The sequence below is a fragment of the Protomyctophum bolini genome, assembly GCF_963924005.1.
Source record: "Protomyctophum bolini genome assembly, chromosome: 10".
NCBI lineage: Eukaryota > Metazoa > Chordata > Actinopteri > Myctophiformes > Myctophidae > Protomyctophum > Protomyctophum bolini.
The window spans coordinates 35,837,684-35,860,639 of NC_137871.1; the positions used below are offsets into that span (position 1 = coordinate 35,837,684).

Consider the following 22,956-nt stretch of genomic DNA (forward strand, 5'->3'; position numbering starts at 1 on the left):
ATCTTGTCAATATCATGTCAGTTAGTATCATGTCAAGTCATGGTCAGTAATGTCAGTTTCATTGACATTCATTGTATAGTTTCATGTCTAGTAGTATCAGTATCAGTTCTAGCTCCTTTAATTTGGAACCCCTTATCTATGCTGCTACGCTTTAGCCTCAGTTTAATTGTTGCCTATGTGCCTGCGTTAAGTTTATGTCGCAGTCCGCTCCTCGGACTGTGAACTATGTACTATGTACTAGGTACTATGTATTTGCTCATGTGTTCCTGACTGTTCTCTTTGGTTTTGGTTATGTGTTTCTTTTTGTAGTTTTGTGCCTAGTGTTCCTGCCTTGTAATTTGTCAGTGTTTCCACCTGTGTCCTTTTAGTCCCCCAGCCTATCCTAATGTTGATTGTATTTTGGTTCCACCTGTGCCCTGTTACCCTGTGTGTATTTAAGTCCTGTGTTTGCATATTGTTCTTGTTGGTTCGTAGTTTCCTGTGGTGTGAGTTCCTGTATAGTTTATGAGTTTTTGTCATGCCTTCTTTGCCCTGTTTATGGAAGAACCTCAGTTTGTTTAATAAATCTTTCTACGTTTATTGCTCTGCCTACTGTCGCCTGCATTTGAGTCCTCTTCCGTACTCACTCCTGACACATATGGTACAGCCCCAGTGGGGAGCGCAGGTCCTCGTCTCCCAGCAACACGGTAAGACTGTGGGACACCTTGGATCAGGGCCTGCTCCAACAAAATCTCACGTTTTGTGTTATTTGCACATTGGGCACTTTCAGAGAGAGCAGTTCCTACTTCCTATAGGGTTTCTAATGATACCAATATAATTTTTGCTCTCCGAATGTTCATATTACATATCGACTGTCACCATTCGGAAAAAATCAGCCTCAAAGTGTATGTAAAATAAGTAGCAATTGGTCACTTTTAACACGCTTTATTTTATTCTCTTACACTGTAAGGGAATAATGTAATGCTTGTAATGCATATGTTTAATGAAAATATCTACATTCCTGTAAGACTTACAGGAATGTACTGTAGATATTGTTTTCATTAAACACATGCATTACACAGGCACATCCTGGAGTCTTATTTAAATAAAGAAAATGTTACTTTTTCAAATCTGTATGGTAGATATGTTATTGTTTATACAGTAATCTAACTAGCACATTCTGCAGTGGAGGTGGTCTCCCTCTCTCTCTCTCTCTCTCTCTCTCTACCTCTGAGCTACATGCCAGCCACATAGGCTACTGTACGAAGGTTTATTAAGGCTTCAATGAGCGCTCTCCATTGCATCCGATCCCTGTCAGCATGTTGCGCCTCTCCCCAGGACAGGTTAATCTGTTCCAGCTCCTGTGTCACAATTTGTGGATAAATGTCTCTATAGCTTATGCAATTTATATTTCCATGTGGGGAGTGCGTCAGCTAAGTTTGGAGGTAACAGGGGGTGCATGGTCAAAAATGTTTGGGAACCGCTGCTCTAGGTCAGAGGTTTGTGTTGGGTGGGTATATGGGTATATGGGCTAAGATTAGTGTTTTTGGCAACACTTACACTATAATGCATTACAATCAGCTTATAACATGGTATGATTATAAATAAGAACTACTCTCAACCATTTATAACACTGCTTCTCAACTAATTGTCCATGACCTGCATGTTCTTAAATAATGACTGGCGACACATTGAAATCAAGCCCTTAATAAGTTAACGTCATTATTTAACTGAAATATGATGCTTGTGACTAGAGAGTTTTTCATTGTTTTTGAGAATTTCTCTTACTTCATCCAGCATTCTATTATTAAACTCACGTTAACTGATATACTTATTTGTATGAGCGAGCAGATACTATACTATTATATGGGCACATAAATAACAATGATGACTCAACCAGGCCACTCAACCCCAAATTCTTGAGATTCTTCCAGTAACTTCTGTTAACTACATTGACGTGTGTCATCTTATAGGTCACCAGACCATGACCTTTGACACGAGACATGAATGGGCAGCCAGTCAAGACTATGAGTACCAGTAGGGGCGCTGTTGTGCCAGAAACAGAGAGAGATAGTGCTGCACTGTTGCCTGCTAATGAGCGAGAGAGAGAGAGAGGGAGAGAGATTTTTTTGATTGATTATTTTATTAGACAATATATCATATGCAGAAAAACAGTACATGGTACAGTCACAAAAGCACATTTTTATCCAAAAGGATGGCACTGAAAAAAGTCCTTGCGGTCTTGTTTCCATTCGGGTCCCAATGCATTCATAATACAGTGATGATAGTAATCGAGGATACCTCACAACACATGAAAGTTATTTACAGGTGTACCAACAAATCTAAATAAATCTTCATACCAAAAAAAACGAGGTTGGGCAGTCATCTTCTCTCCTTTTGACCAGCTGATATTGATAGGTAATTTTTCAGACCGGTTTTAAAGGAAGCCAGTGATTTGTTTGTTTTAAGGGAAGGGGGCAGGGCATTCCACACCTGAGTGGCAGTGCTGTGGAAAGTGAATTTAGAGAGAGGATGGGGGGGGATAGAGAGGGGAGTTGCACCACTCAGTTCACACGGGTGTGATTTTTTTAGAACGTGGGAGTGTTGATTTCGTCGACTAATACTATGACGGAAATTGTTCGTCGACTACCTTTTTTCCCTGACGATAACTAAATGGAAACTAAATAAAAACTAAGCTAAGGTGGCTAAGATAAGACTAAATATATTGACAATTTCGTCAACAAATAAAAACTAGACTAAAATGTTAGGAATTGACTAGTGGAGGAGAGATCCACTATATGTCCTTTTACACTTGGTTGCATGTAAAATCAATCATTACGACGGCATCAAGGCCCGCCAAAATACAATTTAGTTGACTAAATCAACTGTAGATTTTGACTAAAACCTTATGATATTTATAGTAGACTAACACTAAAGTGTGACTAAAACTAAATGAAAACTATTCAAGAGACTATAAATAAAACTAAAATCAAATTTTGCTGCCAAAATCAACACTGGTATAAGGGCGTAAGCAAGTCTGGAAGATTGGATGTGATAAATGTGAATGAGAGTCTCTTCGGCAGTGTGGGATAGCTGCTGATAGTGGTCGGACGAAGGCAGGCAGGTGGAAAAAGGCTGTTTTGGTGATCTATTCTGGTTGACGTGGAACTGGAAGGAGAGTGTGGGATCCAGGAATGTCAGTATTGTCCTGCTATCTGTCTCATTTCCTCTCAACGCCCATGCAACCACACAGATATGTGTGGGCCTGCTGCAACTTGCTGACCACATGTGGCCAGTAATAGCCTGGGGGTTACATTTTAAAGGAGATACATTTATGGGGTTTATCCTTCAGTCATGACATAAAACCCCTTTTAACACCGACCAGTGTTAAATATACGACTGCATGAATAAATGAATGTATAAATAAATATTCCACAACTACATGAAAAGTCATAACGGCATCAGTCAGCATTTATAGCAGACAAGTGCTGTATGGTCAACAAGTATACTGTAGGTCCACAGGTCAGTAGTATAGCCAGGTGGTATTCCGGACAGGTCAGTGCTTGTTCTTCAGCCTGATGGCGGCCAGGTAAATTGTAGGCTACTGCAGTGTTGTAGTGACAATTAATGTGGCCAAGGGGCTTGTTAGTTTGTGTTACAGAATACAGAGTGAAAGAGCAAAACAACAATTGGCTACTCCTCTCAAATGTGCTACATAGTATGGGAAATAGCTTCGGGAGACTCAGTTCACCTTGCATGTGGAAAAGAAAGCAGTCTCTAGGAATGAATATCAAAATAATTCATTGAGTGAATGTGGTATATTAATGTTCATAATGGTGGAGAATATACCAGGCAGGTTGTATAAAAAAGAGAGGGTCCAGGCAGTGTCCTTTTCTGTCTCATGTTGAGTTTATTTTGAGGAACACCAATGAGCTTGCCACAATCATGACCAAACAGGACCCAATATTCTCTGAGAAGCCCCGTTCGTCCTACCACGAGGCTCCTATATACTGAGTCTCACACATCCAATCCCGTGCATGTGCGTGCATGTGTATAGATTTGTATGGTTGTCAGTGTGTGTGTCAGAGTGTGTTTGTGTGTGTGTCAAACCCTAAGCAGATGTGGGTCTTTCAGTGGGCTTCTCAGACTATCTGCCCTGCTTTGCCCCGGTCTTTGTTCTATGATGTCATGGCTCCCTGACCTGTTTAACCCAGGCCGGGCCATAAATTGCATTCCTTAGCTCTCCTCTAGTATTGGCTCTCTACACACACACTATCTCTTAAGAATAGGTTCACACTTTAAACCTGGACTATAAGATTGCATCTAACCCACAACTCCATATATCTCAATGTGGAATACATGACCTCACCTGTATCAGTGTGTAGTGGTTATAAACACAGGTGTATTATTATGTGTCCTTATGACATGATGAAACCATCTTAACATAGTAGGCTACTAACTTCTGTTCTACCTCTGAGGGGGAAGGGTGGCTTGGTTTGTGAAATGATCCCTCTGCATGCCCACTTTGAGTTCCTCCATCTGTTTTAGTTGGAGGCAGTCAGATTTCTGGGTCTCTTCACATATCTACCCCAGATTGTGTCCCCAACTCTATTTATATATATATGCCTACTGTATAATGCCTATATGTCTGGGCGCCAATACACTACATAAATTGTAGTACAAAAGATATGTGACTTCTTTACTACTGCATACCCAGATCTATTCTCAGAACGTGGTCTTGTGTGAGGTGAGTGAACTTACTTGCACATTATTTTTCCAACAAATGTTTAAACTGCTAGACTAGGACCCTCTTCGTTTAATTCTCTTATTTTATTCCCCTCCTATGCAACTGTCTTTATTTATTTTTGGAGGACCCCGATGTAAACAAATCTTAGTGCTTTTTCTGGTTATATCCTCAGTTAGCAGTTTTTGTATTGACCTGTACTTTCTTTTGAACTGTACCCATTCTACTGTGAATTCAATTTTCAATCAAACAATCAATTGTACGTTCAGTTTCAGTCTCATTAAGCCTCATTAATCTTCTTTTTTACATTGTGTTATTTTAAAGCAATAATTTATCTCATTTGGGTGAAAATGAGACAAAATATGAATTTAGACTGACTTAGTCAGTTTTGCTCATCAGTTTTTCCAACAATGGCTAAACTCAATTCTCTGAATCAAATGCTTAAATCAATTTGTCAATCAATCACACTTTTGACAAAAACCTTAGGTAGTTATATACACAATAGTAATAGTAAGTGTTCTCACCTTCTCCATGCTTGTCTGGTTTGCTCACACAACCTCTCAAGACAAATCAAAGCTGGAAAGAGTAGTACGTCGCGCATCAAAAAACATAGGATGCAGCCTCCCTACACTTTCCTCACTCTATTCCACCAGAATAATTAGGAAGGCAAATAAAATCATTGCAGACAACTCCCATCATGCACATCACCTCTTCAATCTCCTCCCATCAGGCAGGAGATATAGAAGTATCCAGAGCTCTACATGTCGCTTCAGGGATAGCACTTACCCCGTAGCCATTAGACATCTGAACTCATAGTACAGTATATGCATATAGCACTTAAAAAAAAACTGAATGTAATTTCATATGCTGCTGGTTTTTGTATTGTACTGTCCTTCTTGTTTGTGTATCTATGGTTGTCTGTATATGTTGAGTATGAACCAAGACAAATTCCTATCAACTTGTTGACATGGCAAATAAATTATTGAATCTTGAATCTAGGCAAAACCATTCTTTATTTTGTCCAAATAAAAACAAAACACAAATTTTCATTTATTTTCATATTTTACAAATATTTTATGCAGAATGGTAAATGTGGACTGCAAACGTTAAACATAACAACACCAACAACCCAACATTGTTCACACTAATGTCACACTAATATTACCAGTAAGACGCATAAGGGCGAGAAACAATAATTTTAACAATAAGTTTAACAATAGTTTAACTAATTGAAGTAAAATGAAACCCTACGGGTGCATTTGGTTTAATTTGACTAGATTTAGCATGTTTTTAACAGATATTTCAATTATGATACTACCTTAATACTTTGACAAAGATGTCAAATTGATTGTTAACGCCTAAATTCACAATGCAGTATGACCAAAATAAACGTAACTTGTATCAATTTCCTTTTCTTTAGGAGAGCACCATGACACCCTGGCCATCACCAACTCCGTTTCCTATTCTTGATACTACCTATGATTATGATGATTACAATTACACTGGGGTCACTTCCACACCACCACCACCCTGGTTGGGTGTCACCCTGGTTGTGGTAAATGTGATCATCGTCCTGCTAGGGCTTTTGGGGAATGGCCTGGTCATCTGGGTTATCGGCTTCAAGATGAGGAAGAGGAGGACAGTCACCACGACGTGGTACCTCAGCCTGGCCCTCTCCGACTTCATCTTCTGTGCAACGCTGCCTTTCAACATCAATCTACAAGCAACAGGTTCTTGGAACTTTGGACTATTCATGTGCAAGTTCACCTCCTTTATTTTGTTTCTCAACATGTTCAGCAGCATTTTCTTGATGCTAATCATCAGTGTTGACCGTTGTGTGTCTGTTTTGTATGCGCGTTGGGCCCAAAATCGCACGGTGAAACGGGCAGCAGTCGCCGTTGTGGTTGCCTGGCTCTTCTCTATGCTGCTGAGCATTCCCTCCTTAGTGATTCGTGACACAGAAGAAGATTATCAGAATCAGGTTATTCACTGCTACAACAATTTGGAAATGCTACCTTTCAGCTCTACAAGTGTCCCTGTCTTTCACTTTGTTCTAGGCTTTGTGTTTCCTCTGGTGATCATCACTGTGTGTTATTCTATTATCATTGTAAGGATGAAGAACAACAGCATGTACACTGGGTCTACCATGCCGTTCAAAATCATGACTGCCCTGATAGTCACATTTGTCATCTGTTGGTTTCCCTACCACATCTCAGTTTTACTAGAGATTAACCACTTTTACAATGCATTTTTGGCAATGATATCAGTGACTCTTGTACACGCAAACAGTTGCCTGAACCCGTTTCTCTATGCATTCATGGGCAAAGCCATTAACTGTAACTTTTTGAGCGCTTTCATTTCAAAAATTGAGAGTGCTTTCAGTGAGGAGAGGCCCTCTGAGTCTGAACCATAGGGTCTGAACAAGAGGTTAAATCTCAAACTGCCTAAAAATATTAATTATAATAATTAATAATAATTATTATATTTATTATTATTATTATTATTATTATAATAAAAAGGGAAGATCACTATTACTAGAGGTACAGCAGTTACAGCAGTTTTTCCCCTGTAGATTAATACCTTACCCAGTGTACAAGAACAATTTTGAGGTATTTGTACTTTACTGTAGTATTTCTAATACTTTTACCCTTGACTCCACTACATCTTGGATCCAAATATTGTACCTTAATTTACTCCACTACATTTATTAGAAAAAGGCAATTTAAAAGGTAAAAAGGTAGATTTACGTACATTAACCATTTCAGTCCTATGTAGCCTACATTTCTGCCATTTGAAAATAGCCGATCTACAAGCTTTCCTTTTCAAAGGATTTTTATACGTTTGAAAACTTGAAATGGGAAATTCTGCACAAAGTACTTTTGGTACTTCAAATCAAGTACTTTTTCATGCCAATACGTTTGTACTTTTACTTATTTACATTTTCAATTCTGGGCTGAGTAGTTCTACATTGCAACATTGATACAAACATATAGTTTGTTTACAGTGGTCTAAACTTTAAACAAACATTTCTCTGTAGGCCCTATAATGTTTTATATTTTGTGATATATTGAATTTTGTTATTTTTTGTGTCAATGAATACATAGGACGCGAATGGAAACATGACCAAGGTTGTGCTATCGTTTTGGACCACAAGGTGGTGCTATCCTTTTTGTTGAGTTGAGTTTTACCAAGTGTTTGACAGTACTCCGTCTGAATGTTGCTGTTTTACATTTCTGTCTAAACATTACAAGTATAGCCTATTCAATCAAGATCAATGGCTGGGTGTCTACTTTATTTGTATCTCAATCTCCTTTTACTGGGTTGTGTTTTGTTTTTAATTCAGAAATTGTGGCGTAATTTAATGTGAACGTGATGACCTCACAGCACAGGGTTCATAGTTCATATAGGGACGTAACCAGGTAAGTGTTCAGTTGTTCTTGTGTATACTTCTTCTAAGAACCCAACACGACAGAAATCGTGATTTAATCACCTATCTATCACTATCCATGTTGTTCTTGTCCTTGAATGAACAAAAACATATTTAAAAAACAATGCAATACTGCCTCATCAAAGTTGGTATTGTGACTTTATATATTGTCAGTTGCATGAGTTTGAGGGTCCAATGGTTTTGTCCGAAGTGCTTTTTAATACTTTTTGTTTGTTCAATATATTTATATAGCCTAATATATAACCAACACACGTACAGTAGCATTGTTTTTTGAAAAAAAAAGAAAAAAGGAAAATAAATATATATAACATAAAAAATGGAAATAGGTGATGCTCTGTGTGTGTGTCGCTGCTGCCACCCCATTCGACCGTTATCATGTTCTCCGTGCACATGACTCAACTGAAACATCACTTATCACCACCATCCCTATGGAGACTCTTAGGTCAAAAGTTGGTCAAGCGAAATAACAGCAGTTACCTTTCAAGGGCACAACAGCCTATTCATGAAGGTAAACCTGAGTCATGCCAGGTGTGTACTGTCTGAGTCTGACCTGGTGGTCTGTCTGACCAATGTTCAACAACTTTATTGTCAACATGTGAAATGCATTCTGAAATTGGCACCAAACCTGCCTCACACAGTCTCAAGGCGATAAAAGAAGATAGACTTATTTATATAGCACATTTCCATAGTCACAAAGTGCTTTACAGAACAGGGTAAAAAGACAGCAACATAATAAAAACATTAGAGATAAACTACAACAAGATATCAGTAAATAAAATAGGCCTTAACATAAAGGTGAGTTTGATGATAGGGATTTTGCACGTCTTAAATTCACAGGTAGGCCTACTGTAGGGCGTCCATTAAGCTTTAGGGGCCCGGATTGCAAAAGCCCTATAGGCCTACCACACTTTGTAATGATCTGGAGGGCCTTGTCTGAGGATCTGAGTGTGTGCACAGGCTGTAAGGATCCAGCATGCCTGACCATTCACAGCTTTAAGTCAGATAAACATTGAAACTCACCGTTAGAAAAACGTTTAACATTGATGCTGATCACTGTTGTGTGAGTGGCAGGGGATGGGAAGATTTCCGCATCACGTGTACACGTTGTTTTTCCTTCTCCAGTTTCATAAGTCCTCCTCCTGCAGATGTGGCACAGAAAACACTGCTTGAAACCCGCCCCTCCCCCAATCCACTACCCAGCTAACATTTCCCTGCTATACCGCCTCCGGTGCTGCGGTGATTTATATGAGCAAAAAGGAACACAGGCTGCGGGCAGGTCAGGAATTACCTTCATAATCATATAATATAGCATCATGGCGCTTATTCACTATTTCAGGAATAAATAGCCTGGCACATGTTACCTATAAAGATATAACGATGTGGCCATAGCCACTATACACATTGATGAATTGTCTATTCTGTACTACTACTATACTATCTCATCCACGGCTCTGGTTCCAGTGATCCAGCTGTGTGACACATTGTATTGTCCCAGTGTCCCACTTTTGCTTTGGCAATGTAAACGCATGTTTTGCCATGCCAATAAAGCCCTTTGAATTGAATTGGAGAGTGAGCGAGTGTGAAAGTTGGTGTCAAACTATTTCCTCCGAGGTGGAAAGCCTGGTGATGTGAGGTCAGTGCCGAATCAACCCCTCCGAGGGCCCTGTCGCTACACCAAATCAAAGCGTGCATGTGATTCACGTGCATGTAACACTTTTTGCGTTCACCCGTGTGTGTGTGTGTGTGTGTGTGACTGTGTGTGTGTTCAGCGCACCCTCAGCACTAGCTGTTGCCAGACCTGGGCAGACGGGCGCGGCCGTTTTCCGCTGTCTGCCGGCGTCTCTTCCGGAGTTTTTAGACAGCTGGTGGATGGAAATGAAGCTCCACCCACGCGGCAGAAAGCCCCTGGGGCAAGCGTTTCCGGGAATCTGGCCGTGCCTGTCTGCCCAAGTGTGGAAACACTGACTATCGCCGCTACTCCCATAGAGTTATAAGGCTGCTCCCTGATGCTGGATCTATTTTTTTGCTATTTTTGAGTCTCCTCCCACCAATGGATAAGAAACTGCTGTTCGACAACCAAAAACACTAGCTGGGGTGTAGGTCCGACATTCCCGAATATGTTGATGGTGTGCAGTGTCCTGTTTTTGTTGCTTCCTCTTTGTCCTCTTTGTTTCTGCAGAGTGCCCTCTGCCGAGTTCCCACTGTGGACTGTGAGGGCCTGCTATGTTCTGGGCTGAGGCAGGGTCATAGATCATCTGGTGGTCCTCTCTCTCTCTCTCTCTCTCTCTCTCTCTCTCTCTCTCTCTCAATTCAAAGGAGCTGACCCCCCAGGGTCAGTCCTGTTGCCAACAGAAGCTCTCACATTACATTACACACAGTAACTTGTAATTTGTTACATGCACTCACACGCAGGTCACTCACACGCATGCTGTGGTGCAGTGTAGGGACAGTTTTTACTCAACTCAGACTTTAACCATTGGACAGCACCACTATCCAACACACTACAATTTACAATTGTAGAAGGGGGAGACGTGTGAGAATTTTGGCTGGTTGAAGACCAAGCGAGCTGCGGCATTTTGGATCAGTTGGAGGGGCTATCCCAATCCCCACTTTTTCCAGTCGGAGTTGTGAGTCAGACAGTCAGTTGCTCTGTACCCATATCTATTCTCAGCAGGTTGTCTTGTGTGAGGTGAGTGAACTTACTTGCACATTATTTTTCCAGCAAATGTTCGTGAAGGAATGTCTTTGTTGTATTCTCTCAGGCCAGGTTGTAAACAAACCCCAGCTAGTGTTTTTGGTTGTGTGAGTGTGTGTGTGAGTGAGTGAGAGAGACACACTATCCCAACCCCCACTTTTTCCAGTCGGAGTTGTGAGTCAGACAGTCAGTTGCTCCGTACCCATATCTATTCTCAGCAGGTTGTCTTGTGTGAGGTGAGTGAACTTACTTGCACATTATTTTTCCAGCAAATGTTCGTGAAGGAATGTCTTTGTTGTATTCTCTCAGGCCAGGTTGTAAACAAGTGTAATGCTTAATTGGGTCGTCCACTCACAGTTAACAGTCTTTGTATTGAGTTTGTGCTTGAAATGTACTGTAATTCTGCAAACTGTTAATAAATATTTCAATCAATCAATCAATCAAAGCCTTCTCCTATATGCACTTTTCCATATTGGGTTCTCATTAAGTCCCATATAAGCTTCTTCTGTGTTTCAACAAAGTTTATTTAAAAGCAACACAGGGATAATAATATTTTGTCTCATTTGCGTCACAGTAAGAGGGGAAAATGAGACAAAATATACATTTTGAGTCAGACTGATCAGTCAGACTCATTTCATAGAAAGATAAATCACACCCAGGAGGGCAGCCCAGTTCTGGCGAGCCGCCCCACGTCCAAAATGGTTGAGAAATGACAGAGTTACCGTGTGGGGGTCCATACAGTTAATATGTGTGTGTGTGTGTGTGTGTGTGTGTGTGTGTGTTAGGCTCACTTGGTGGTGAAAACCAACCAACACTATTTTCAGGCTCGGACGGACACAGGCAGCCAGCCAGGGACACAGCCAGCCAGCCAGCCAGCCAGGGACAGTGGTTGCACCACTCAAAAAGTCAGTTTTTCCCCCATCAAAGTTTTTCTTTTTCACAATGGCTTAAACACTAAATCAATTATCTGAACCAAATGTCTAAACCTCACACTTAGGTAGTTAGACACAATAGGCAAATATCATGCACTCGTTTTTGCTAAATTCTAAGATTCTCACCCTAGCTGGCTGTAAAAAACTCAACAAAAAACATCTCACTCATTAAACATATTTTACACTGTGATGCACTCATGTTGCAAAATGGTAAATATGGACTGCACAACACAAGGACCAACAACCGGAAATTGTTCACACTTTCTAATGATGTGAGTGTGTATGTGTGCGGCAGCAAGAAACGCTCTCCGTTCCAACCAGTATTCACGTTGAGCTTGATTGATTGATTGAATACTTTATTTAAAAAAGGGATGTAAAAATATAAACCCAGGAAAGCACTATGGATTTATTGTTTCTATTGGGGTCCTGTTTAATCAATTAATCGAAAACTAGTAAACCTACAATACTAGTGCGAAAAGACTGTTTGAAAAAACGTCTTTGTTTACTGTGTCCCTCCCCCGTCACCTTATTATGGAGATGTGCAGTGTGCTCTGTCTATGGGGAAAACCCTGTTTGTTTACTATGTCCCTCCCCCTTCAGCTTTGTTTGTCTGTTCTTAAAGTACAGGCAAATCTCATCCACACTTTTTTGCAAAATTCTAACATTCTCACGCATTCATTATAGTGTCGTAAATATGGACTGCAAAACTTTTTGGCTACTCAGGCTTTTGTGAACACCCCGGGCAGTTTTTAAGTTCCTCCCTTTGATTCTGGTGACTGATATTGTCATGCTAATTAAATTTAGTTTTTAATTTATTTTAATTAATTTTCGTATTATAAAATAGGCTACTACTCAAAGGGACTGGTTGTCTAAAGTGATGTCCGGTAAGAACTTAACCAAGATGTCAACCCTGATCTGAAGATCCCTTTTTAATGCAGAGATACCACTAGACGTATAGAGCCCTCTCTGGTGGCAATAGGAGTCAAACACTTAGCAACCATTGTTGTCTTAACACCTGACGACTAGGACCACCAGACCAACCTGGGAGTCTTAACATGGTTAAATTCTCCTTGTGGAATGCCCTGATCCCTTCCTTTAAAACAGGCCTGAAAATCCACCTTTCAGTAGTTCAAAGGCACATAATTATAGTGTTTTATATTTTGTATTGAACAATATTGAATTGTGTTGTTAATTTTCATGTCATGCTTATGAATTTAATACATTAGGACCCTAATGAATTGAATACATTAGGACCCGAATGGAAACAAGATCGCAAGGACTTTGTTTTGGTGCTGCTATTCCTTTAGACTTGTTTAACTGTACTCTGTTGCTCTTTTCATTTCTGTCTAATCAAGTATTCAATCAATCAATGAATCAATTGGAGCCTTCAGGCTCTGGTGGCAATAGGTAATTGATACGGCAAATCTGGCTCTGCAGTGCAAGTTCTCTCATCTGGACTTTTAGAAAAATACGTTTAAATACCCAATAGAATAGATGAGTCCACAAAAAAAAAGAAGGAAGATCCAGTCAGGAGCATATATGATTTAGCCAATTCATTTTAGTTCAGAGAGCACAGAACTGATTCACATACAGCCAAATAAAAATGTCTCTCAAAATAACAGATCTACAAATGAGTCCCGAAATACCTATCAACGACACCAACAACCCAAATGATGTGATCTGTCTGATTGGACAGAATACATTACCGGTATTAGCCACTTTGCACAGGTGGCACAGACACTATCAATGCATCTCTAACTAAATGTATGTATTACTATGTATGTAATGTATTGTATTACTTGCAGTATCGTAAATTGTGATTACCGGTACAATATACTTTTTAAACTGCGAATTGCATTTACAATATTCCCCCCCCTGTTACTATAGGACTGATGCTGTGTTGTTGTCGTTGTTGTTGTTGTTATGCTGTAGTTGTTTTTCCATGTACTGTTTCCTAATTGTTCTGTAGCATTTATATATTTCTGATATACTGTAGTATAATGTGGGAAACGATATAGTCCCAAATGTCTAATTGATACATCTAGATTATTTCCTTAGCAATTATTATTTTTCAATGAATTAAATAATCGAGGAGCACATCTTGTGTTGCACAATCATAGCTGATCTGCAATCTCACAACGAGGGCCATTGAGATGTGTTGAGAGCATGTAGATCAGATATTTTCACTATAAAAAAAACATAGGCTACATTTACCCCCCTAATAAATGCACAATGTAGTGTCGCCACAATGACCTTAACTTATGTATTTCATTGTCTTTAGGAGTGCACCATGTCATCCATGTCAACAGTGACTTCATTGCCTAACGGTGCAGATGACTATGGCACAGTTGATGTGGATTATTATGATTACGTTATTGATCCATACGTCTTCAACGTCACATCAACACCACCATTGTGCAGTGAGCAAGCAGAGTGTGTCACCCTGGTTGTGGTAAACGTGACCATCCTCCTGCTAGGGCTTTTGGGGAATGGCCTGGTCATCTGGGTTATCGGCTTCAAGATGAGGAAGAGGAGGACAGTCACCACGACGTGGTACCTCAGCCTGGCCCTCTCCGACTTCATCTTCTGTGCAACGCAGCCTTTCAACATCAATCTACATGCAACAGGATCTTGGAACTTTGGACTATTCATGTGCAAGTTTGCCCCCTTTATTTTGTTTCTCAACATGTTCAGCAGCATCTTCCTGATGCTAATCATCAGTGTTGACCGTTGTGTGTCTGTTTTGTATGCACGTTGGGTCCAAAATCGCACGGTGAAACGGGCAGCAGTCGCCGTTGTGGTTGCCTGGCTCTTCTCTATGCTGCTGAGCATTCCCTCCTTAGTGATTCGTGACACAGAAGAACATGATCAGGTTATTCACTGCTACAACAATTTTGAAATGTCAATCTTCAGCTCTACAAGTGTCCCTGTCTTTCGCTTTGTTCTAGGCTTTGTGTTTCCTCTGGTGATCATCACTGGGTGTTATTCTATGATCATTGTAAGGATGAGGAACAACAGCATCTACAGGTCTGCCATGCCCTTCAAAGTCATGACTGCCCTGATAGCCACATTTGTCATCTGTTGGCTTCCCTACCACATCTTCATTTTACTACAGATTAACGACTTTCACAATGAATTCATGATAACTGGATTTAAGATAGCACTGGTTCTCGTACATGCAAACAGTTGCCTGAACCCGTTTCTCTATGCATTCATGGGCAAAGACATCAAGCGGAACTTTTTTGCTTTCGTTTCAAAAATGGAGGATGCTTTCAGTGAGGAGAGCTGGCCCTCTGAGTCTGAAAAAGTGGTTACATTTATGTCTGAAGCTGGTGTGGAATTGCACCAATTCGACCATCTATAAGGCCTCTAGAAGTCTCCATATAAACTGGGTGGTGTGTGAGGATCCGTCTGGTAGCAGGAGCGGAGAACATAATGCAACACACAGTGATGTATTACACATATCTTCTGGAGTTTATTACACACTTATATACAGTAAGAACAGTGGAAACCATGATAAGAACAGAATGAACAGGGACACGCATGCATCTCATATTCCACATACGTATATAGTCAGTCCCTCCGATGCAGTAGTAGACAATCATAATGTCATGGTTATCAATAGGCTTATGCACCACTCAGTTCACACGGGTGTGATTTTTATAAATGCACAGCACTGCGGTAGTCGGAAGACCTTGGCCAAGAAAAAAATATATATATATCTACACATATATGCACATGCGCAGATGTGTAAGGATGAAGGAATCAGAGAAATTACACTTGACTGCCACCTGTGACCTGAACCAGCAAATGCCCAAGTAGGGGGAGGTCTGAGGTGGCATAAGTCACAGACACATGACAGATGAGTCCTCTTGCATTGTATGTCCCTGCACCAAGATCACTCCTGACCCGTACTGACCTCACCTTTTGACTTACTTGACTTATTCCTGTAGGCTCCTAGGTGGAGCATAGGGCCGCAATCACACCCCGCCATCGGACTCTGTTTTGAGCAGTTTTCTTCAGCTGGGCCCACGATAATCTAGTCGACTTTGCCTCACTAGTCTCCACTGATCTTCTCCAGCTCTGTTTTGGCCTCCCCACTTTTCTTTTGCCCTGTGGGTTCCAGTCCAGTGCTTGCCTAGTGATGTTGTCAGTAGGTTTTCGGAGGGTATGTCCAATCCACCCCCACTTTCTCTTCTTCACATCCTGGCTGATGGAGTTTTGGTTGGTTTTCTACAACAGGCTGGCATTTGATATTTTATCAGGCCACCTGATGTTCAGGATGCGCCTTAGGCACCTGTTGACAAATGTCTGGAGTTTGTTGGTGGTAGTGTTTGTCACTCTCCATGTCTCTGATCCATAGAGGAGAACTGACTTGACGTTGGTGTTAAATATTCTGATTTTATTATGGAGGGACAGTGCCTTGGAGTTCCAGATGGGTCGTAGTGTGGTGAAAACGTGTCTGGCCTTGTTTATTCTGCTTTTGATGTCATCGTCTGATCCACCATCCTTGCCCAGTATGCTCCCGAGATATGTGAAGCGGTCAGTCTCTTTGAGGTTGTCTCCCTGTAGTTGGACTGGGAGATCCTGTTTGTTGTTTACCTTCATGAGTTCTGTCTTTTTCACATTGATCTTGAGGCCAGTCTTTGCTGCCTCTTCGGAGAGTAGTGTTAGCTTTGAGAAATATATATAATTATTATTAAAGTGTGTATTCCTTTTTTCGTTGTACTGTAGTAATACCATTAGGTTAATATTACACTATTGGTATCATTTTAAAATAGCTTTTCCAGTGGAAATTCAAATCTGAATAAATAAGTTATGATAATCGAATGAAATGCTAGAGGCATTGTCACACATCTGTGTGAAGAGCTGATCTCCAAGTCTGCCTGACCCTGGTTGAATTTTTCACTTAGACTGTTTCCACAGTATACATGAAGTGTATAGTATGATTTTGTTGCAGTCTGGCCATTGAATTGCTGAAGACAAGTGGTGGAAATAATGTATAAGTCTATATGAGGTTGAAAGTTTGATCTCAGGTCTGATCCAGACTCCTCCCCTGATTCTCACTCTCCCCAAATAGAAAATGAGTCAAAGGGAGGTGTCAGTCACCAAAGGTCACCAAAGGCCACTGACACTGACATGTTTGTATCAATAGAGTGGACAAAGGTTTCTGGGCTTGCTTTGTTTTAACTTCTAATCTTAAATAAATAGTGCAGTAAGCAGTTCCTTTTGTTTTAAGACTTTCCCTTGATTTGTTTTTAAACCTAACTTTGTAGCTGTTGTTCTAAGTTTTAGCTTTATATCTTCTAATTGGATACATTACCTTTTATTGTAATTTTAACTTTGGTTTTATTGTGCAAGGTCTAATTTTTCATTTTAGAAGTGTTTATCCTTTTAAATTGAATCTGAGAAGAGTACAAACCATCATTTTACCAGTTTACTTTTTATTTACTTTGATATTTACTTTTTTTCGTGATCTTTCTCATACTAGAATGTAATTCCATTTGGAGCTTGTACTCTGAGTCTCGTGATCTGAAGGCTTGTGAGTTTTAGCCCATTATTCTATATTATTGAACTATTGTAATTAAATTCTATGTATTTTTGTCAATAAATATATTTTAAATCTTAACTTGTTGGCTTTCTTTCTGTGTATTAAAAGTGGATATACATGACACTGCAGAACTCATAAAAACACAAGTGAACATCAGAACATAGTAAAGATTTACTGATATCAATATTTTTATTATTTTCCTATCTCATATTGATAGTAGCCTAGTATATTTATACGTACACTACACCACATTGCATCTAACGATAGCCCCGCTGTATGTCAACTTTATCTTTGAATCTGCCTTGTAATGTTGTACTAGTAATGTTCTTTCATGCTAATACAAGTGTGTGTTTACGTACGTCTGTATAGTTGTGGCAAATCTGCAAAAAACTGTTTAAGGTGTCTACTATCACAGAAAAATGTGTTCCAACCCAATTCCCTTGGGAAACTTTGTGAAAACTGCTGAAAGTTGGGGTACCATTATCAACCAATATAAGGCAAATATAATATAAAACAATATATATTTTTACAAATGTCAAACATAAAAATAAAATAATAAAACAGGCTGTGTTCGGACAGGAGGTTATGTCCTAGAGAAGTGAAAAAAGCAATAATTAGAAAAACTACATTTGATTTGATTATAACATCACATTAAATAGGAGTTCATGATGAACTCAAGACTAGACACTAGATGAGGAGGCGAAACAAAACCAACATTACATTAAAGTTATTTTCTTTAGCAGAAAATGTCGAACTATAGCTTTGGCCTTTGTTATTTGGGCGAGAAGAAGTTGAAGATTAAGAGTTTGAGATGAAGAAATTGCCTAATCTGGATGGCCCGTCGATCAAATATACGCAGGAAAGTCCTTCGTCAGTTGTTGTAGTATTAGCAAATACAGCAACTACTATAGTGATGGGCAAATTAAGCTTAATTATAAACCACTGAACCACTTGAACCAATCGTTTCACAAATGGTTCAAACTTCGAAGCTTAAGTGATAGTGACATCTGCCGGCGAAATGTTAGACTGCAGTCAATTAGGTTGGCCTTAGAGGCTTTTAGACAGGTGTTTGTGTATACACACACAGACTGAATATCTTGTTCTTTATACAAATAAAGATTGATGTACATTGTGTCATTATATAAATAAAATATACAAAGACTGAATATCTTGTTCTTTTTACAAATAAAGATTGATGTGTATTGGCAGAGTGTGCTTGGGAAACAGGATGTGGTGGGGGAAAATGGCATAGGATATGCTTGTGTAACTCAAAGATTTTTTATTTATAGCCGGGAAGCCACACAGGCCCAAAATTGGACAGGACCTGTGATGTCATGCTGTACTTTTAATTTGTGTTTTTTCTATTAATTTGGTCATTAAGGTCCACAGAATGAGAGGCCTGCTCTGCCGGAAACATTGCGAAAAGAGTTGTGGCCATTTTTGTATACCACACCATACTGTAGACAACCAATATAAGGCAACATTTCCCAAATTTCATCTTGCTTTAAGTAGCGGCAAACTAGGGGGTTTTCATGATTCTGAATCTATTGATGTATATGGAACATACAATTCACATTAAATATAGCTTAAATAACTGTTCTAAGTTGTCTCTCAACAAATGAGAGTCAGGCATGTCTGGACTCTGGACAGGATGCATGGACAGCAACAGGGGTCCCTGTATGCTAAGTGGATCTGGCCTGTTGATAGCAGCTGATTGATAGCAAACACCTACTGTTCTCCCTGTACCTTCTTCCTGGTGAATATTGCATGAAAAGCACATATATATTAACAATGCAAAAAAGACAACTACAAGAATTGTGTAACATTACATGGCACATGGCATCACAGCTCTGAAAGTGTCTGGACTTCAACACAGTCCCAACTGGACAGAAGGACAAAGACGTTTTAATGAAAAGCAGTGGATCCTGTGGAACCTCAACACGGATTTTCCTGGAGGTTTAAACATGATGTCAGAATATTAGACAAATTGTTTTGATATTACACATTAGCACATTCCACCAAATGGGCCATTAGAAACCTGACCCAGGAAACAAAAAATAAGAACATGACAGGGACACCTTGAAATGTAAATGGGAGAGCATGGGTAAAAACTGTAAAAACTCAAATATTAAAAAATATATAGGCTATAGTTTAAAAGAATAGACCAAATACGTAAACCTAATTCTAACGCTAAACCTAACCTCACAGGAAGCCAGCTAGTCATAAAACCTGCCACTGGCTAGTTGAGGAGCCATGGGGTGAATTAACCTTAGAGTATATCTCTAAGGTATTAACCCTAAAACCCAATAAAGCTAAATAAACCAAAATCCTAAACAATATGGTAAACAGTTTATCAGGGATAAACTGGAGAAAATCTAAGAGTGGTTAGATCAGACTTCCTTCAAATACATGCTTGGTCCTTTAAATAGCATAAATATATGCTAAATTAATTATTGAATAATACAAAAGATACATGGAAGAAAGGCCTACACATTTTTCATTATGCCTAGATATTTCATTTGGTCATACGTCTATTTTATCCCATTTATAAATGTATTTATAATTTTGGCGTGATAGGCCTATCACCTGAAGGCGGAGTTCTCGAGTTGAAGGGGTGCGCATTCTTGTACACGCAGCCAGGAAGGGACACACACACGCATCTCATCACAGTGCATTCATGTGCGTTTTGTAAACATTACAATGTTGCTGGCCAGCGGTGGTTCCCCGTCACGGGCACGCGCGCACGCACTGATCTTTACTTTATTATTTTAAGCAAAGTAAAGAAGAACATGCATGGGACGGTTGGGACCTATTATGCCGATTTTTAACGCGTGTATCATCACTTTTTAACAGGAGGACCCAGCTCTACAGGTTGAAACTACCGAAGCAGGTAAGACTCCACACAAGTTTACAGAACACCTGGAGGACGTCTGTGTCGCTAGCCGAAAAATAGTCCCTGACAACAAGTGGAAGTGGATCATCATGGCTTTTTTCTTGTCGGCCAGCGACGCTGTCGGCGTGTTTCTTCGGTCGATCCTCGAAAGCGACAATGAATGCAAAACACGCCGCGTTGAAATCCAGGAAATCACTTTCTCTGACACTAAATCTGCAGGTCTGCAGGATTTATGCTACTAAACAAACAAACAAAAAAAGGCGTACGATTTCTTTTTTTACACTAGTTGTAGTCTGTAGTACTGTACATGGCAGGTGTAAGGTTTAGACATTTTCTAAACATCTGTCAAAATCAATAAAATACATGTACGACTCTATACATCTACGAGTCTCCTTAGGCTTCATGGTAGCCCTGAAACATGACTGCCATGAGCCTGGCAGGTACAGACAGTATACAGGTCTGTCTGCCATGGCAGGTTTGCAAGACGTTTATGTTCGGGTTGAGGTATAGGCTATAGGTTTAGGTTATAGTTTAGCCATGGTTCACATGACACTCTTATGATATGACAGTCATGTTTCAGGGCTAGCCATGGTTCACATGACGCTCGTACTGTCATGATAATCATGACAGTCATGTTTCAGGGCTATGACAGTCATGTTTCAGGGCTAGCTTTGTTCCATAGCTCTAATGCGTTGCATTAGAGCTTCAGGGCTAGATAGCATATAGGCAGGCTATTATTTAATAATAATGACTAGTAGTGAAAGCCATGCCTCATCAGTCATCATGATTGATGGATGGATGGAAATGGACCTGCCCCAATGAAGGGACCAGGCCAGGTCGCAGTGTCATTTTGTGCGTTGCCCCTACATGTTGTGTAAATTAGAAGTGCATTCTGGGAGTGTTCTGTCAACACTGACCTTATCTCTCCTGCAATACACTAGAGCGGGGAAATGTGTAGGAGACAGTAGGCCTGTTTTGATCTGTTTACCTCCCCTGATATGTAAAGTAAAGGTTCTTTTTAACTGAGTGAGAGGCTGACAGGGAGACAGTAGGACAGCTGAGTGTATTATTGATTGAGTGATTGATTGATTGATTATTTGGTTTATTTCGAATATGCAAGGAACAAAGCAATAACAAAGATATATGTTTGAAAAGGAGTGCACAGAAGCAGCCTAGACCTACAGTATAAGTCATTTGCAACCATTCTCCATTATAATTAACAATAACAATTACTTGCTGGTCTATAACTATTTGTATACTATAAACGAATGTAAAATATCTAATGTTAAGAATGCACAGGAGAGAATATTTTAGGAACAGTAGGCCTATCAAGATTTCTGCCTCTGCATCTATTTTACATTTAATTTGCAAGTTTACAATGCAAGAAGGGTGTGTGTACCCATAAAAATTATGTTGTGCAAGCAGTAACATTCTTCACAAAGAATGGTATAGGCCTGTGTAGTGTACTGTATCTTCTCTACACATGTAGGCTACTCTGCATTGCAGTGGGTGTACATACACATTTCACAAGGGAATGGGATTTTTATTAGAATGGCAATTAAAAAGAAATACAAGGAAATACAGGAAAGTTCACGCATTGATAATTACAACTGTCATGAATTTTGATATTCTAGTAGTCTGTTTGAGTCCAATGAACAGTAACATACAGGGGTGGAGCGTCGACCATATATGGTGGCATGACGTGTCACGAGGCGTAACGGACTGACGACCATATACGGTGTCCTGAGGTGTGAAGGACTGACAGCTATGTATGGTGGTGTGACGGACGGAACGACAGACTGACAGGTTTTGCAGGTTTTCTACGGTCGCAATAAATGAACCATTTATTTGTACATTAACTGATCAAATCAGTCAGTCTATTTAGCAAATCATACACTGATATGCACTACTATGCAACGGTAGGCTATCAGAAATTCTGTTAATCTCCAGGGGTGGCTGGGTCAGCCTGGGTGTGCTGCCTGGTAGCAGTAATTTGGCAACCTCACAGAGGAAATGCCTTTGTTCTCTTATCTGACCATCATGCAAGGCGGGCTTGGCCTCAAATTGAAAACATCAATCGGTTTCTCTCTAATGAAAGTCTACTGGGCCAGTTGTTTCTCCATTAGTGGACTCATAGTGGGTCCGGGCACAGACCCACTCTGGGAACTCAAAGGCCTTCATTTGTAAAGGCAAAGCACATTAGGAGCACAGCTGTGGCTCAAGAGCAGGGTTGCCAACTCTGCTTATTTACCGTGACTTTGGGCTTGTTGCAGGAAAAAAGTATGAGTCGCGGGTTGCATTTTTTTTGGGCTTGTTTTAAAAATGCGTGGCTTGTTTTGAAAATCTAACAAGCCAACATTTCTTTGATAGGTTTGGGGGAGAGTCACATTGACTGACTAAATCGTCCTGGTATCTCTACTTGGCTAAACCCTGGCTAAAGTATGTGAGCAATAGTAGGCTATAAGCATTTAATAAATGACCAAAACATGCATTATTATAGACATACATAATATGATAAATGCATCACATATTTCTTATTAGGATTATATGGCCATATTATAGGGCTTGTTTTGCCTTCTATTTCGAGGGGAGATTGGGCTTCATTTCTCTCGCAAGAGTTGGCTTGTGTTTGGCTTGCTTTTGGAGGTGGGTTGGCTTGTTTCTCTCACGAGAGTTGGCAACACTGCTCAGTCAGGAGGTAGAGAGTGGCCACT

General features: G+C 40.0%; 3 protein-coding genes across 9 annotated transcripts in view; all 3 read left to right on the forward strand.

The window, feature by feature from the left end:
* Positions 1 to 4,649: 4,649 nt before the first annotated feature.
* Positions 4,650 to 7,136, forward strand: LOC308322277 (chemerin-like receptor 1; the record flags this gene model as incomplete). The annotated part of the gene is made up of 2 exons (XM_080773473.1): positions 4,650 to 4,726; positions 6,144 to 7,136. Exon 2 carries the CDS (start codon positions 6,153 to 6,155, stop codon positions 7,134 to 7,136), a length of 984 nt encoding a protein of 327 aa, XP_080629599.1. The 5' UTR covers positions 4,650 to 4,726; positions 6,144 to 6,152.
* Positions 7,137 to 9,356: 2,220 nt separating this feature from the next.
* Positions 9,357 to 17,427, forward strand: LOC308323135 (chemerin-like receptor 1). 5 transcript variants are annotated; one of them, XM_080774767.1, is made up of 3 exons: positions 9,357 to 9,447; positions 11,652 to 11,771; positions 14,080 to 17,427. In XM_080774767.1, exon 3 carries the CDS (start codon positions 14,089 to 14,091, stop codon positions 15,160 to 15,162), a length of 1,074 nt encoding a protein of 357 aa, XP_080630893.1. In that variant the 5' UTR covers positions 9,357 to 9,447; positions 11,652 to 11,771; positions 14,080 to 14,088; the 3' UTR covers positions 15,163 to 17,427. The 5 variants fall into 5 exon arrangements, with proteins under 5 accessions (XP_080630893.1, XP_080630897.1, XP_080630895.1 ...); XM_080774769.1 differs by lacking the exon at positions 9,357 to 9,447 and adding an exon at positions 9,506 to 10,860; XM_080774768.1 differs by lacking the exon at positions 9,357 to 9,447 and adding an exon at positions 10,878 to 11,102.
* A 2,597-nt stretch (positions 17,428 to 20,024) lies between these two features.
* mctp2b (multiple C2 domains, transmembrane 2b) overlaps positions 20,025 to 22,956 on the forward strand; it is a 32,939-nt gene continuing 30,007 nt past the window's right edge. For all 3 annotated transcript variants that reach the window (XM_080774638.1, XM_080774640.1, XM_080774639.1), the window contains exon 1: positions 20,025 to 20,239. The gene's annotated coding sequence lies outside the window, so the exon portion shown is untranslated. The remainder of the gene's footprint in view (positions 20,240 to 22,956) is intronic.